The sequence below is a fragment of the Rhamphochromis sp. 'chilingali' genome (assembly GCF_963969265.1).
Source record: "Rhamphochromis sp. 'chilingali' genome assembly, chromosome: 5".
Lineage (NCBI taxonomy): Eukaryota > Metazoa > Chordata > Actinopteri > Cichliformes > Cichlidae > Rhamphochromis > Rhamphochromis sp. 'chilingali'.
This window is the reverse complement of record NC_137932.1, coordinates 15,196,897-15,212,647: the sequence shown is the minus strand read 5'-3', so window position 1 is coordinate 15,212,647 and position 15,751 is coordinate 15,196,897. Positions and strand designations below refer to the sequence as shown.

At 40.2% G+C, this 15,751-nt stretch overlaps 1 protein-coding gene across 5 annotated transcripts in view; it reads left to right on the top strand.

Annotated features, from left to right (window-relative positions):
* The window catches only part of gphnb (gephyrin b), a 112,055-nt gene that overhangs the window by 79,839 nt on the left and 16,465 nt on the right, over positions 1-15,751 (top strand). For 2 of the 5 annotated variants that reach the window (XM_080883761.1, XM_080883757.1), the window contains exons 9-11: positions 6,823-6,864; positions 8,730-8,804; positions 13,067-13,123. In XM_080883761.1, the coding sequence (XP_080739887.1) occupies positions 6,823-6,864; positions 8,730-8,804; positions 13,067-13,123 (174 nt within the window). The remainder of the gene's footprint in view (positions 1-6,822; positions 6,865-8,729; positions 8,805-13,066; positions 13,124-15,751) is intronic. The other 3 variants (XM_080883758.1, XM_080883759.1, XM_080883760.1) reach the window with 3 other exon arrangements.

Genomic DNA, 15,751 nt, shown 5'->3' with positions numbered 1-15,751 from the left:
CTGTTATTCCTTGTCCCTGGAGTTATCATGTGCTTCCTTCCAGGCAATAACAGAGCAGCTTAGCTGGAGCACTACTGTAAATGGAAATGAGGGCAATATGGATGAAGAAGTGTGGAAGCAGCGCCTTCAGAAATCCATGATGGCTTTATACAGTTGACAAGGAGAAGCAGCAAGATACTGATGTAACTGTGGAGAATGATGCCACTAATAGCTAAATGTCAGGTACGGCAAAAATAATGGCTATTATGGAGGCTATGCTTTGTAGAGCCTGTGAGAACCTGTGGATAAAATAGAGCTCTGCCTCTTTGTGCTTGTTTGGACTAAGAGATGACCAAAAGAAAACCACACACAGCTTACATTAGGAAAAAAATGAATCCAGAAAATTGCATTTTGTTAAAAGATAAGTTGGACATTTTAAGCTTTTTGGCTTTCTTGCTTATAGATATGTTTTAAATTGATTGTTGGTGTATTTTTAGGTTGTCTAATAGTCGTTTGGTCACCAAAGGGTTGGGGCCAAACGTAAAGGGCTGTTGTTACCATAAAGAAATGATAGTTGTATATTGCTGAAGCAAAGAAACCACATTTCTTGAAATATTGAAAATTTTAAGTGACAGAATCCGTCATCCCTGTTTCCTTTTCAAATGAGTCCTTTACAAGACTGCTTTAGAAGTGTCTGTGTATTGAAACCAGACAAAACAATACTGGCTGCTGCACTGGATTTTCAGATTTATTGTTTTTATTTTAGAAAATACGCGAAAAAAGCTGGTTCACTTTGGAGACACTAAAATATTCACATCATACTGACAGTTTTTTGCTTTTGAGAAATGAGACCCTTAGACTCTTTGTCTACTCTTTCTCCCTTTTATAAACCTGCTTAATCCGGTCTTTATGTAGCCTTAAGGAAAGCAGAAACATGGATGTCAGAGTGTTCAGAAGAGACACAACAGCCTTCAGTAACTGGATGAAAAAGGTAGACTGATGTTATTTAGCTGTGAGGAGTGACTGCGCTGCAAAATGTCAGGTACAGAAGAGAAGGATGGCTGAGAAAGCTTAAAGGGAACCGACTGTATTGTAATAAGTGTGAGTGTTGAAAAGACCAGATGAAAGTAGCTATGGCCAAGAGGAAAGTGCTCTTTTGTCTGTGATTAATGTACACACAGTTGGCCCTCCCTGCCTTTATTTGGCTCCAGGAACCCATTGACCATTTGGGTCAAACTGCTGTAGGCTTTAAATCAAAATAAGTCGAATGTGCTTGTTCATGTGTGGAAAGAGCATGTGCGCACACGGTGGATTTTCCACTTTTGTTATCGAGATTATTAGATATTCAGGAGCGTATATTTTATATGTCAGCGTCATCCATTTAAAATATCATGTCTTCTACGCACATGCAGCGCAGACACGCATCTGCATGTGTGAAGTTTGCGTGCACCGTGTGCGATATTATATTTGTCTCGAGTTACTCACGCCCACTGACTCAGAGCGTTTGCCTTTAGGGCAGTCGAGGGAGAATAGAAAGCGTACAAGTGCAGTGAACAGCGGGACAGAACAAGAGCAGGAAGAGAAGACAGAAAGACAGACAGGAAAGGCATTAAGAAGAGTGGATGAGTTGTCTGACCAGCTGTACTGAGTGTGTTCCATCACCATGTGGGCTGGGAATGTGAAGCGGGGAAGACTGGTAAGCGATATAACACAGGCCTGTCAAATCAGCTGTGCTAATGCCACGCTCTCTGAAAATTCACTCAGTAGCTCATTAATTTCTAACATATGTAGACATGGCCATAGGAGCGCTGTGATGAATGACCGGGACAAGATAAAGATGCACACAGCGCATGCTCCGGGTCAGCCTGGCTACTAGTTGTTTGGCTTTTCCAGTGTGGACTCTTAGCCAATATTAGTTATTCTTGAGGGAGCTGTTGGAGAGCAGAGTTTGTTTTTTTGTTTTTCTTTAGTAACTCTGTTTTGAAACTGTAAGCAAAAAACTTGAAATTACTTTAAAGCAGTGACAGCAGGAAAGTTTAATTTGACAAGTAAAGAAAGCAGCTCATCATAAACCTGCACAATCAGCTGGTGATATCATTCAAAAAATGTTTACTTCAACCAAACTAAATCTATAATTCAGCTCACGTATGTGTAATCTAATCCCAGAAACTCTAAGTGTGTTACATTTTCTCTTCTTTCTTCTTCTTTTACTTTCATACTTTGAACTGTAAGTAAATTATAGACTGCATTTAAAAAAAAAAAGGTATCCAGCATGATGATGTCACCCATTAGTTTCTAGACTTCTGCTTGAGCTGTGAGTTATGAGGTAAACAGATTAGCAAGGTGCATCTGCTAGACCTAAATTAAATAACACATTCACACTCTTAGAAATTGAGCACAGAATGTTTGGATGGCCGCATTACTTTTAGACAATTGCATTAAAATGATGCAAAATCCAAAGGTCCAAAAAGGATCCAAAAGGCACCAACACTACAAACACAGTTATGAGGTTAAGAGGTACTCAGTGCATTGCAGTGCCGATGTATCAGTTAAAATATATGAACATGAAACAGCACTGATTGGGTGGCATTCTGATGCATGAATATTATTACTGTCCCTATTAATATGTTTGGAAATATTTGATGTTAACATTGTCTTTCACCTTGTTTTTCTATTAATACTAGTCATGCTAGCTTCACATTTACCTTTGTTGCAGAGATGAGGGAACCATTAACCCCAGCGAATATCACTGTGTGTAATATGAAGCACAGTGGGACATTTATTAACCCCATTTTCACATAGATGATTTTAAATGCATGTCTCCAAATCTGACCAAATAGCAACACAGAAATTTGTGAACTAGCTGCCCATTGATGGCTTTATTTAAAGTGCTGTGTATGATGGTTTCTGAAGAAATTAGTTTGCGTTTCACTATTAAAATTTTCCAAACAGAGGCTGTGCTGTAAAAAAAATTGATGAAAAGAAATTGTGTAAACAACGTTTTAATATAATATACTAGATTATTTTTTTTGTCTTCAGCGAGTGCAAAGACACATTGTTATTTGTCAAAAATTATTACCTAAGAGGTGTTATGATCATTGTTACATTTTGATTTTTGCACACGTGTGATGTGGTTTGTGAAGTGTTTTTGTATCTGAGAACAGTGTTAACATTTGGCTGATATCTCTGGGCCAAGAGTAATATCTTATCTTACAAGTCATTCCATCTCAAATGAGCTTGTTTGACAAAAATCTTTGAGCTTTAAAATTTGGACGTAGGTAATTATATCTGTAACATTTCATTTATCATGTATCAAATACTTTTCTAGATGTTTTACCACTGCAAATTTTGTTGTAAATACAAATAAATATAGCAAAACAACTGACAAGTAAAAAAAAAAAAAAAAAAAAAAAAAGAGTAAAGAAAAAGGAGTTGGTAGCTCATTTCATGAGAGTAGCCGATTTGTTGTGTCCACATGATGTGATTGACACAATACGAGTAAGGATCAATCAAGAGATCGGCATGCTGCCTGGAACAAATGCTGCAAGAGAAGTAAACTATATGAAAATGCTACATTGTTGCGTTTTTAATGTCTGTTAGTATATTTTGACGTTAACCTTACAATCATGTAATAAAGTAGAGTATACGTTTTTTTTTTTATTGTTGTGCAATATATCTATATAATATTCAGAAATTGTCACTAGCTGTTTTTGGCAATATGATTCAATTTTATGGTAAGAAAGGCCAGTCCAAAGTTTAGACTTTTATCTTTAATAGATGTGAGATTTGTGCCTCAGATTTGTGTGATAAAGCATGAAAGCTGAAAAAATCTATCTTAAAATGTATTTGATGTATGAAGATAAAATTTAGTAGAAATCATTATTGGTCGATGGATGGATACCATAAAATTTTGAAGCAAATCAGAGATGGTCGAGCAGAAAGCCTTCGATGATTTGAGATGGAAAGAACCTAAAATAACAGTCTAATGACAACCTGACAGTATTATACTGGAAAGTCTTTATTTTATAAAACACCTTAATTTATTTCATAGAAAAAAATTGTAGATCACAAGAGTTTAATTGCAAAGTAACATTCTGATGTTTGGAGATCTATCTGCTAGCATTGTGTTGCTGTACTTTAACAGGGAACTTTCTCACATCTTGTGGATGATTATGTAACCCAGTTTCATTACAAAACACTGTCATATTCTTGAGACCAACCCTCCATCACCACAATAAACTCAAAAAACAGCCCTCATCTAACAGTCTACACAACTGCTATCATATACATATAATTAGATTTTAATAGAACATGGTAGACTAAAATTCTGGGTTCGAAAAAAGAGAATCGATGTATTCAGTCTATGGTAGTGAATTGAGCCCTACCTCACCGCTACAGTATTTAGGAAAACCTTGTGTAGTTTACTTCTGAGTTTCAATTTGTAACCTCCTATGGTTTCCTGCCAGTGTCCATTATCTGAGCTGTGAGCCACATGAGGGCAACTGCTGTGAATGTAGAGCATTTCAATTAGGAAGGATGAGATGCTCATCTCCTTCACAGTGCTGCTTTACAAAGGCTATTTATTATATAATCTGAAATGTTACTGATTCATGAGGAAAAGTCAGGAACTGTCTAATGACTTTGCTAATAATTCATACTGAGCTTTGCTTTCATGTTAGGCATTATTTGGGGACTAGATGTAATACTTCTAAATGGGTTTCCCAGTGATATGTCATAGCTGGAAGGCTCTTCGACCAGAAACAAACAGCCAACCCAGATGGCTGCGTTTATGTGCAGTTTTTGTTTGGGATATTTTGGCAAACTAGCACATGAATGAAAGGCTGTAGAGCAGTTGTCATAGACACAGGGATTGGCTTTCCGACTAGCACATGATCATCTTAATAAATCAAATTAATCTGATCTCTGAAATCTGATGAATCTAATGATTCAGTGTCTCTAAAGTAAGATAAACTGGATAGTCTACGAGCACCGTCCTGAAATATCACCCTAAAATAGGCTGAGACATAACTTCCTTCTAGCTTCATTAGGGGAGTTAATAAAAAATTTCATGTGCCTTTTGGCGAAGGGATTGTTATTAAAGTGTTGTACCACAGCTTGAATAAAAATACACCAATCATGGGTGACCCCAGTGGAGCAGTAACAGGTGATACCTGGGGATGGTAGAAATAAATTACACTGCCTCATTTATTCCCCATGTGCTTTTGGCTTACGGAGTCCTTTTAACAGTATGTCACATGTGATGTGAAACTGCAGTTGGAGGCATGTTGGATCCGTGACTGACATCTGTCTTGACTGTAGAACTGACATTTTTACTGTGTTGTGGTCAGGTTTGCATTCTTTTTCAGTTCAAATGGCACCTCTGGTGAATTCAGTTCTTCTACTACACGTGACGTAAAACCTTGTGTTCGCGTAGTGTATAGTCAACAGCAAATGAGTGTGTTATACATGCCCTATATCACACTGATATTTGCTTTTACACAAAGTGCCCTGGTCTAGGATGGTGACATACAAAATGATGGGATAATCTAGTTTTGCAACCATTTATTTGAACACATTTTCATCCCTGGTGTTGCAGAGACATGCGAAAGGTGTCCTCTGGCATTAGTGTGGCCATGTTAGGAGTGGCGTTTTAAATCTTTGAGTTTTGCAATTTATTTATTTTTTTCAGTCGCTAATTCATTTTCTTCACATGTGCTTTTTTACTATTGCTTTCACCCTCTGCTTGGTGAAAAACAGGAAATCATTATCAGCATTTATAATAGCCAGTTGATGAGAAATGTAAAAGAACAATGGAGATGGTAGAAACACTCTTTAACTGAATTATTAACGGTTATGTTGCATAGTCTGTCCACCAGAGGGCACTTTGCAAAGTCCATGGGGAAAGCAGTAAAGTCGGGTAGTAGTCTCACATTACAACCGACAACACAGCAAGTGCGAACCATTGCTGATGCTATCTGTGTGTTTTCGCTCCTTTAGCCCTTTGTTTGGCCTGCTAAAATGGCGCTTCGGCGGTCACGCCCCCTCCCGTGACATCACGCTCCAAAGCCCTATAAATGACTAATCACCGACATGCTGCGACAGCAAAACAATAAACAATAAATAGCATTGTCATATTCTCTTAGCAAGGATTGGGGAAATCTGTTTATGTTTTGTGTCTAAAAAGAAGATATATTGGATTTTCAAATGTCTGTATCAGTAATGATTTTAAAATTGTTCAGTTAGACTTAATTTGACAGACTGGGAGTGAGAAACCTGCCTGGGTATTCTTATAACATGCCCCAATGCTGAAGGACACCCTGTGTTTATCTGTGGTGCAAGTGGAACTTGGTGTTTCACAGATATGCATGGATGGATCTGCCACCGTGGGAATGGAAATAGGTTGGTCATTCAGATTTCTGAAAAGGGCTTAGCAGAAAGTAGCGAGAGCTTTGTGGATACATGTGGATTCTCTCTGGTCAATTTTAAAAACATGGCAATTCTGGAAAATGCATTGAGAGGCTAAGAAAATGTTACATTAATGTGTGATTTATTTATTTTTTTGTTCCTGTGAAACCTGTTCTCCTATTGTTCTGATGGGGAATGAATCCCCATGTAACTCCTACCTGCTGTCCTGACCTGTCCTGTCTTGTCCTTCATGCCCTTGGCTGCCATGGCCTACCTGAGACAGTCACACAGAGAGCTGTCATGCAGATGTCCTCCTGAAAGACAGAGGGCGCTGTCCGCTCCACCCGCCAGTCTCTGTGTGCCTCTGTGCCCCGCTCAACCCGGCTTTGGCTCTGTTAAACCTCTTCTCTTCTCCCCTCCTCTCTCTCGCGGCACCAGGCGCGGCTCCCCTCCTGTTCATCCACCCTAAGCATTGCTGAGGTACTCCTGCATGTGTTCTAAAGCATCGTTACGGTCATCATGGTGGCATCAGTTCCTACTCCTTCCCTCTCCAACAGCACCTCTAATTTCCTGCCTGGCATGACTGCTTCCTGCCTCCTTTCCTTTCCCTTGTGTGTATGCTGACTTGCCTGCTACACTCCTGCTGTCTCTCTGTGTTTTTTGACACACAACCCACAATCCTTTGTTTTTCTCCCTGTGTTTTTGTGCGTATTTGAGTCTTGTAGTGAAATGTTGTCTGATTCTCATACACATACTGTATCTAACCCTTTGCCTGGTTTCCATGCACACACAGCCTCCAGAATAAACAAACGTCCATCACTTGGCATATTACTCAAACGCGTTTCAACCTCACAAGTGAAGTTGAAAGTTGCTTGAATTATGTATTTGAATGAAAGTGATACTGGTTGCACAAACAAAGTATGTTTCTCTCCCTCTGTGTATACACTTCAGTTCTTTTTAAAGCGCCTCGCTGACACACATTCATCAGCGCGTAAAAGAGAAAAGGCCCGGTAAATATAAGCTTCGCAGCTTTGCTGTGCTTGGCACACTGGTCATGGCCCCAAGTGACTCTGATCAGTGAGTGATAAAGACATGACCTCTGTGCAGGGCGTCAAATGGTGCTGGCGCTGTCCACTGTGATATTGAAGCCCATTGATTAACTGTAATTGCACAGTAATGAAACTACAGATTTTGAATACGTGTTTAAAGATAAATTATCTAGCGAGCTAATGCACATTTCAATTTCAATTTTTTTTTCAGCACTAATGCATTAGAGGTAACTTTTTATCTTCAGTTTTATTTTGAAATGCAAAATCGGACATTAACTCAAAAGTAATTGTTGCCTATTTAGTGTGCTATGTATGCCATTAGTCTTAATCTTGCTTTAGACTTAGGCTGATCTTGTCATGTATGGAATGGGATGCATATAAGTAACAAGATACTGCAGTACAGAAATGCCCAATGTGCAGTATATTTGAGGTAATTTAGAAATTTTTGCAGTGCTCCCAGCACAGGCCTACTCAGGTACTTTCCGTATCATTTAAAGTTGTATTTATGTGTAATTTCATATTTTTGGTGGCCATCTTAATCTCATCTTAAAAAATAAGATATATATGTCTTTTTATTTTATTGATTTTAATAGAACTTATGGTCTCAGGGTATAAAATTTAAATAATTACGCACTTAGAGGCATGTTTTCTAATATTTATTTGTAACTAAATGAGTTAAGGAATAAAAATAACTAATTAAATTAATAAAGCTTAATCTCTTTTTTTAAATGTACATCATTAAAACAAAACAAAGACACCGAGCGCGGCGTTGAGTAGGGCCAAGGGTCAAGCACTCGCTTGGGTTCACTTCTTTAACATTCACGTTAGTTCAAAAATGTATTTATGCTAGCAGAGCTCACCTGGAACTGTTGTCAGATCCACTGAACTGATTTTGTTTCTCATCCGTCATTCCTTATGTTGAGTTTTTTGGCAGTTTTCCAGTGACTTGTTTGCCACTTCTTTTTTTTTTTTTAATTTAAATTTGTCTGACTGCCGAATGTATGTCATTCAATGGCTTATTTCTGGCGTGTGTGTGTGTGTGTGTGTGTGTGTGTGTGTGTGTGTGTGTGTGTGTGTGTGTGTGTGTGTGTGTGTGTGTGTGTGTGTGTGTGTGTGTATTTGTTGCATTAGTATGCTAAATTAGCAGACTGTGTGTGCAGCTGTGTTTAAAACACTAGTATCTGATGTGTTGCAACAGTCCGAGTGGGAGTGTATGCCTGTCGTCTGTACGTGTGTGTGTATACGCATGCGTGTGTATGTTATGAAGGTGAGTGACTATCCTGTGGCTTCCCCCAGGCCTCACGGAGAGAATTCAGGGCTCACCTGGATGAGGTCATCACGCTCAAGTCAAGGTACTCTACCTTGGACCAGGTAAACCCGCTAACCTTCTAGCAACTTCTTCTCTACCGGCATGCAGGCCACTGGCATCCCACTGAGCACCTAACCACACTAGTGACATGCACAAGCATTCACGTACACAGACAGGAAGGCTGATGGAGGGACAGAGAGGCGCACGCTGTATTTTAGATTGCAATGGGCTTCACTTTGCTATAGCATGTACCTGCAGCACTGGAGCAGGTGAGAACTTGGCACTACTTTAGTAATAGACAGTATCTAACTGCTTATGTTAAGTTGAGAGACGGAGATATGAAACATCTAAATGCAAGAGATCACTGCAGGGTGAGACTGTTCCCGCCATCTCAGTTGGTCAGCCTAAAACTTAACAAACTAACTTTTAAGTGTTTAAGTCTGCCGGTTTGCTCCAAACTGAATTGCATATAAAGTAGATTACTTGGAAATTACTTGCAAATAAGTAGAAAGCTTAATATTACCAGCTGCAAATGCAAAGGCCAGTCTATATTCTCTGCATGACCTGTGTGGACACAAATCAAATCATGTATAGCAGGTGTAAAAGGGATCTTGTTTAATGAACACAAACACACATAGGACACGTCCACATGTTGCATATTTCTACAGCAGAGGTGTCTGTTGCCTGAGCCATGCAGAGCTAGGTTCAGATTTAGAAGTGCAGTGGTGATACACATGGGCAAAAAGACAAAATGAAGTGTTTTCCAAAGTCAGATGTATTTGGACACTGATTTCCATCTGATTTTAGTCTATAAGTTGTCCTGTGTACCACCATCTTCAATAGTTTGCAACATTTCTTCTCCATGCCTCAATCTCAAGAACTCCACCAGCACTCATTCTCTTCCATTCATCCCCCCATCTGGTCATTTGTCAGGTTTGATGTGTGTGTCAGTGCCTGGTTTCTGCACAGGATGCAACGTATTTGTGTGTTTGTGCCTGATATGGATATGCCAGTGTGCTGCTGGATTCACAGAGGGATCACTGAACAGTAACTGACCTCCCCACGGGAAGCCATGAGTGCACTCTCCAGGAGGTTGAAGCCATCGCTCTGGATTGCCACAGTAGCATTTCCCCCTGCCCTCTACTACTCTGTCTCTATCATCCTGGCATTTTGTCCTCTGCTCCATCCCTCTCTCACTCCGTCACAAGGGGTGAGGCGGTTGAAGCCAGTTTACAGCAAGCCTCCATGCCCTGTCACAGCCTTCTCCTCCTTGCAGAGGATGTATTAATCTTCCCCTTTTTGCATAATTTGTCTGACAGCTCCTTTGTTTTTGTGCTGAGCTCAGCACCGCGGCAGTTGCATCCCATCATTTCCTGGAACATCTCCTTAGCCGGCTAGTTATTGGCCCCATCGATTTTTCCCCGGGCGGCTCACAGATGCCGGGCCACGTGTCTCGCTGACCTGGCCGTATTCGCTATTCTGTGTCCGTACACAGAACCGTCACCTGCTCCCCAGCCCATTGATCTTCCGGGCAGATCTCCATGACAACCCGTTGTCAGGCTGTTTCCGCGGTGACGGCAAGGTTGCCGTTTAGAGCGCTTAGTGTTTCTGGCACGAAAGCCGGTGGTTTTTCCATTTGCGTGTGTGTCTGCATTCCCTGCAACATGCCTAATGCTTCGTTGCAAACACTCACACATGAATGTGAAAACTGCCTGCTTTTTATTTCCTTTATTTTTGCTTATCCAGGGAGTTTTGAAACTGTTGTTCTTGCGTGTATGATGTGTGCCTGTTAAAATTTGCATCCCTCATACAAGCCCATTCTCTTCTCTCACTTGGTCGGTCTCTCACCAGTAACAGGGGATTGCAGCGAAGGGTAGATTAGAAATGAGTGCGAGAATGTTTGACAGTCTGCTTTTATGCCTTTCCTCTAAACGTCCAAAACATCCCAGTCTGCCTTTGTACTCATTCTCCATGTATCCTCCTCGCCTCTAACACATCCCCCTGTAGCTTTTTTCCCGTGTTCATCTCCATATGCAAACTGTCTTTCCCCTTGGCTCTCTGATGGTATGATCTTTTCTTCTGAGCTATTTTTTGCCATACTGAGGTTTTGTTTTCAACCTGTGTCAGCATTAGTGTCATCACTCCACATTGCATTGAGGTTTTTCCGCTATGTGCTAGCTAATGGTGACCGTATATTGCTGCAAGACAGACTAATGATCCATTACTACACGACAGAGTGTGAAACTGGGTTAGGTAGAAGAAGAAAACTTGATCTTTGTGGTTTATCTGTGTGTTTAAGGAGACCAGTTAGGCAGTAAGATTTTGATGTAATTGTTATGCTTTTTTTTTTTTTTTTTTTTTTATTTTAGATGTCCTAGTCCTAGTGTTCTTGGAATGGCACACCTTGTACAAAAAATGCCCTAGCTGTCAGTCGCTAGTTTTCATATGTGCTTTTCAATGTCTGCAAGTTTGATCTGTGCCTTGCTGTAGCTGTAATTAGCCCCCTTAATCCCCACCTTTGTCCTTTTTTGTTTTTTCATGCCTGCCTCTCTCTGTTTCTTTCTGTTTCTATCCCTGTCTCTATCACTCTCTCGCTTGCTCTCTCTCTTATATTTAGGGTTATATAAAAGAAATATAAGGGCTTTCGAGCTTCAGCACAAATTTGCTAGCATGAGCTGTTGCCATCATGGCATCCGCTGAAAAAAGCTTGTACCAACTAAGAGAAAGTGATAAAATTGTAAATATGATGAGGCATTTTAAATCCAGAAATCAGATTCTTAAGCACTAATGTCAACAATTACAGTTGTTGTGTTACTGCTAGTCCTCAAAATATTAGGTAGTCCATCTGCGTGGTGACCTATCTGCTGCCAGCCTAAACTAAAACTTCGTTAGCATTTGCATCTGCTGAAAATTGTTCATAAATGTCAATATGGGTATACAGCTTACCAACATGGCAGTATGGGGGTTAAAATGCTGAAGGGGAAACTGGTGTTTCATTCACGTGTTCTGTCCGCCTAAACTGTGCCGTTGTACGGTTATAATCTAAGGCTATGCCCACACATGTTCAGGTATTTTTTAAGACAGGTTTTTTTTTCTTTTTTTCTTTTTTAATAATAAAAATCTACGTTAAATAAAAGATGTCAGTCGCCCTCAAAGTAATAGCATTATTATAGCAATTTATTATACAGTTGTATTTGCTAATTTTTTTTATCTTTGTTTCATTTTGACTTTTTTTGTCTTCTTTTTTCAGTTTAGTTTCCCTTAGTCTACAGAGTGAATTTTCTTTTCAGTTATTTTGTTTGAAACTGTTTAGTTTTAGTTTAGTTTTTTATTAGTTTCAGTGTTAGTTTTAGTCAGTTTAATTATTATTGTATGGAGGGCACATGTCAGAGGGAAAATTGATGACAATTAGTATGTGTATTACTACAGAAACACATAACTTTTTTAAAGCGGTTGATCCATAGTGTGTCATAGAATTGTAGACCCATTATACATGTATATTATGTATTTTGAGACTCATCAGGCAAGTTGTAATAAACTATTTTACCAGTCTAATAAACACTACAACTAAGTATATCTCTACTACATTTTTAGTTAAAAAATTAACTAAAGTTTTTTTTTTAACTCAATTTTCGTTCATTTAGTTTAATTTGTTTTTCAAAAGTTAGTTAACTAAAATGTTTTCTCACATCTAATTTTAGCTTTTATTTTAGTGTTAGTTAATTGTGAAAACCTTGGTGGACATGGCTTCAATGGCTACATTAAATTTGCTGGACACAAAGTAGGAACACATGAGGGTTACTTATCCAAGCGGCATGCAGGACTGGGACTAGATTGAAAGGCAGAACTGGCTCTGCTCCAGCACTGCATCAGAGGTTTACGATACAGTGTAGTAAGTCAAGCTTTCCCAGTGAAAAAGAAAAAAATCTGCTCTGTTATCATTTTTTGTAACTGAACATTTTTAAAGCATCGCGGTTTAATATGTTATTATAACTTCTGATTGTTATAGAGCGCATCCATTATTTCCGGATCAGCATAATCACAACATGAACCTCAGCGAAAGTTTTCAGGAAGCCAAAAAGCCACTAGGTGTTCATTCTTTATGGCCCTGCTTTATGCCACCTTTCTCTTTAGCTCTTTTTCCTTCTTTCTCTCCTTTCTGCTCCTCTCCCCCCAGCTCCTGCTAGGGTTGCTTGTTGTAGTGGATGCCTGTCTGTCCGTTTGTCCGTCCGTCCGTCTGTGTGTCTTGTCTGTCTGTCTGTGGTGTTCTGGTTGCTGGGACAGATGCACTGATGCCTGTGATTCGATGCTTTATCTCCACTAGCTCCAGTGTAGGTTGGAGGGGCTTAAAGATGATCGCAGGAGGACCTTCAGCTCTCGAGTAACTATCCCGCCCCCGCCCCCTCTCCTCTTTCCCCTCTTCCCCTTCTCCCCCCCTCACCCTCCTCCGAGGAGCGCGCAAAACAAATGTCCTGCTCTTTGTACCTCCCCACCCCACCCCACCCCCCTACTCGCTTGCCTAGCTATCTCTCTAGCTCTCACTCCCTCTCTTTCTCTGTCTGTTGCCACTGGTCTGTTTCTTGTACTCAATCTGTCGCTCACTCTACATCACTCTTTGTCTAGCTGTTTTCTCTGTCCGGTCTGTTAGGGTTCCTCTTTTCTCAGTCTCCCACGCACACTTTCCTGTCTCTTATTGTTCGCTTTCTCTCTTTGTTTCTCTCGCTCTTCTTCCATCTGCTCATCTTTCTCTGTTTCTGTCTCTCCGGTTAACATGCTCTGCTTTCAGTAGCTATGTCTGGTGTGCTGGATGTCTGTTAAGTAGATGCCATCAGGCCGCTCTAATGGTCTTTATTGTTTTCGTTCTTTTCTTCCTCTTTTCCCTCTTTTCTGCTATGTCTCGGCTCTGTAGTTTAGTGAAGTCTGTCTAGTTTGTGCTTCCTGTTTTTGTTTGTTTCTTTCTGGGCTGTGGGACCACGTCACGCTGATCCTCATCCTTCCACCCCCACCCTCCCTGTCTATCTGTCTACCTGTCTCCTCTATCTCTCTGCCTGTCCATCCCTCCTTCTCCACCATCCCATCCACCTTTGCCTCACCTCCCATTTACCACCTTCTCACCTTGGCTGTTTGGTGCCCAGTGGTGTCACAGTATTAGGCATTGAGGGAGGGGAGGAGAAAGAGAGGGGTGGGTGGGTGAGTAGAGAGACTTTCACCTTCACCGTGGGTGTTTTGGTTCTCCATACACAGCACACTGCCCACACCCAACTTTTATGATAACCACGGGTCATAGAAGTTACTGAGTTTCAGAGGACTTTCAGAGCCCAGAGGGATTGAAAGACATGTTAGCGCAGACAGATAATGACTGCCAGAGTACAATCAGCTATGTCAGTTGACAAATCTGAATATTAAGGTTGAAAGACAGCCAGACTAACGAGCAGGCGAGAAGACAAAGGGAGAGCCAAAACCAAAGAAGTGGACAACATTGGCACAAATCCCATACTTTCACTCCAGTGTATCCAACCGGACCTCTATTTGTGTATGTGTCTAAAGAATAATTACTTTCTGATTATGTGCCAAACTAGCTTAACAAAGTGCCTCCTGTGATTCTTCTTCCCTTATTTATCGTTCCCTAAGGCTGAGTTTCCCAAAAGCATGCTTATTACTGCAAGCCAGCATCTTCCTTTTTAAAGGTGTGCTACAACATTTTAACATAAAAGCATCAAAGCGTTGCTTGATTTCCAGAAATACAGCTAAAAGAGACAGGAGGCTAGAGCAGTAGCATGTCCATGGATCAGTGCTGCTTGGCATCACATCTCTTTTCTTTCACTAGCAGCTAGTCTTGGACTAAATTACTAAATGTAAAGCAGAATAAAGGTACTTAAAATTGAGAACAAAACTGTGTTCCAGACACACACTACATTCCTTTTGGCATGTAATGTGTTTACAGTTGAGAAGTTTCATTGTTTTAACTCAAAATGTCAGCAAACATGACAATTTTCTAAAACGTTACTGTCTTGCACAAAAGAAGGCAGGAAGTATTGACAATTGATCGTCTTCTACCATTTTCTACCACTTCTCCTGATCCGGGTGGCAGGGGGCAACAGTCTAGACAGAGATGCCCAGACTTCCCTCTCCTGGTCACTGTCTCCATCCTCCATCAGCTCTTCCTGGAGGTCGCCAAAGATTTCGCAAGCCCTTTAGGAGACATTTTTACTGACGATTGGAAGTAAAACTTGAGAATCGTCCTAAAATTGTATTTGAGAAACAGGAAGCATTTTTTGTTTTATTTTTGGTTCAGTACTGATGTTGCCATCCAAATAATTTCCAACAGGTTGATTTCCTATAGCACAAAAACAATAACCAACCATAGACTGTAAATAAAAGATCTTTGAACAGATAATTGAAATAATGAGGCAGCTCCTCTAGTTGGAAAGAAAAGTCTGATTATCCTGAAGTCCATTGGACAATTACAGAGTTTACAGACTTTCGCGTTACATTATTATTAAATACAACATCATCTTCTTTTTATCTTTTATATAAAGTCTGTATAACAAAGTTTGATTGAAACGGTAATGTTTAAAATTCAAATTTCTCACCCATACTGTGCGCATTTACTATGTTGTATAGAGCAGGGGCACAGCAATAGCCTCCAAAATAAACTTCAAAAATCCAGAGAGGCCACTCAAGCAGGAAGACAGAAGTCAATGGGAAATGTAAATGCAATTATTGCTAATTTTGGCAACACTGATTATACATGAGGAAGTTAAGAGTTTTATAGGAAAATTACAAGCTCCACGTGCCTTCTCTCAACCATGGACAGCACCTGAGCTCCAGCCTCAGGTTGTTTTTGGGAAACTCAGCCCAGTTTTAACCCGCTCTGCTCTCCTCCCCACCTTGCCGTAGATCACGGGTAGCGTTCAAACGCAGCATCAGCAATTTCCAGAGAAATCTGAACCCTCTTGCGCCACATCTGAACAGCCACTATCGTAACTCAGCACTACATTTCCACTAC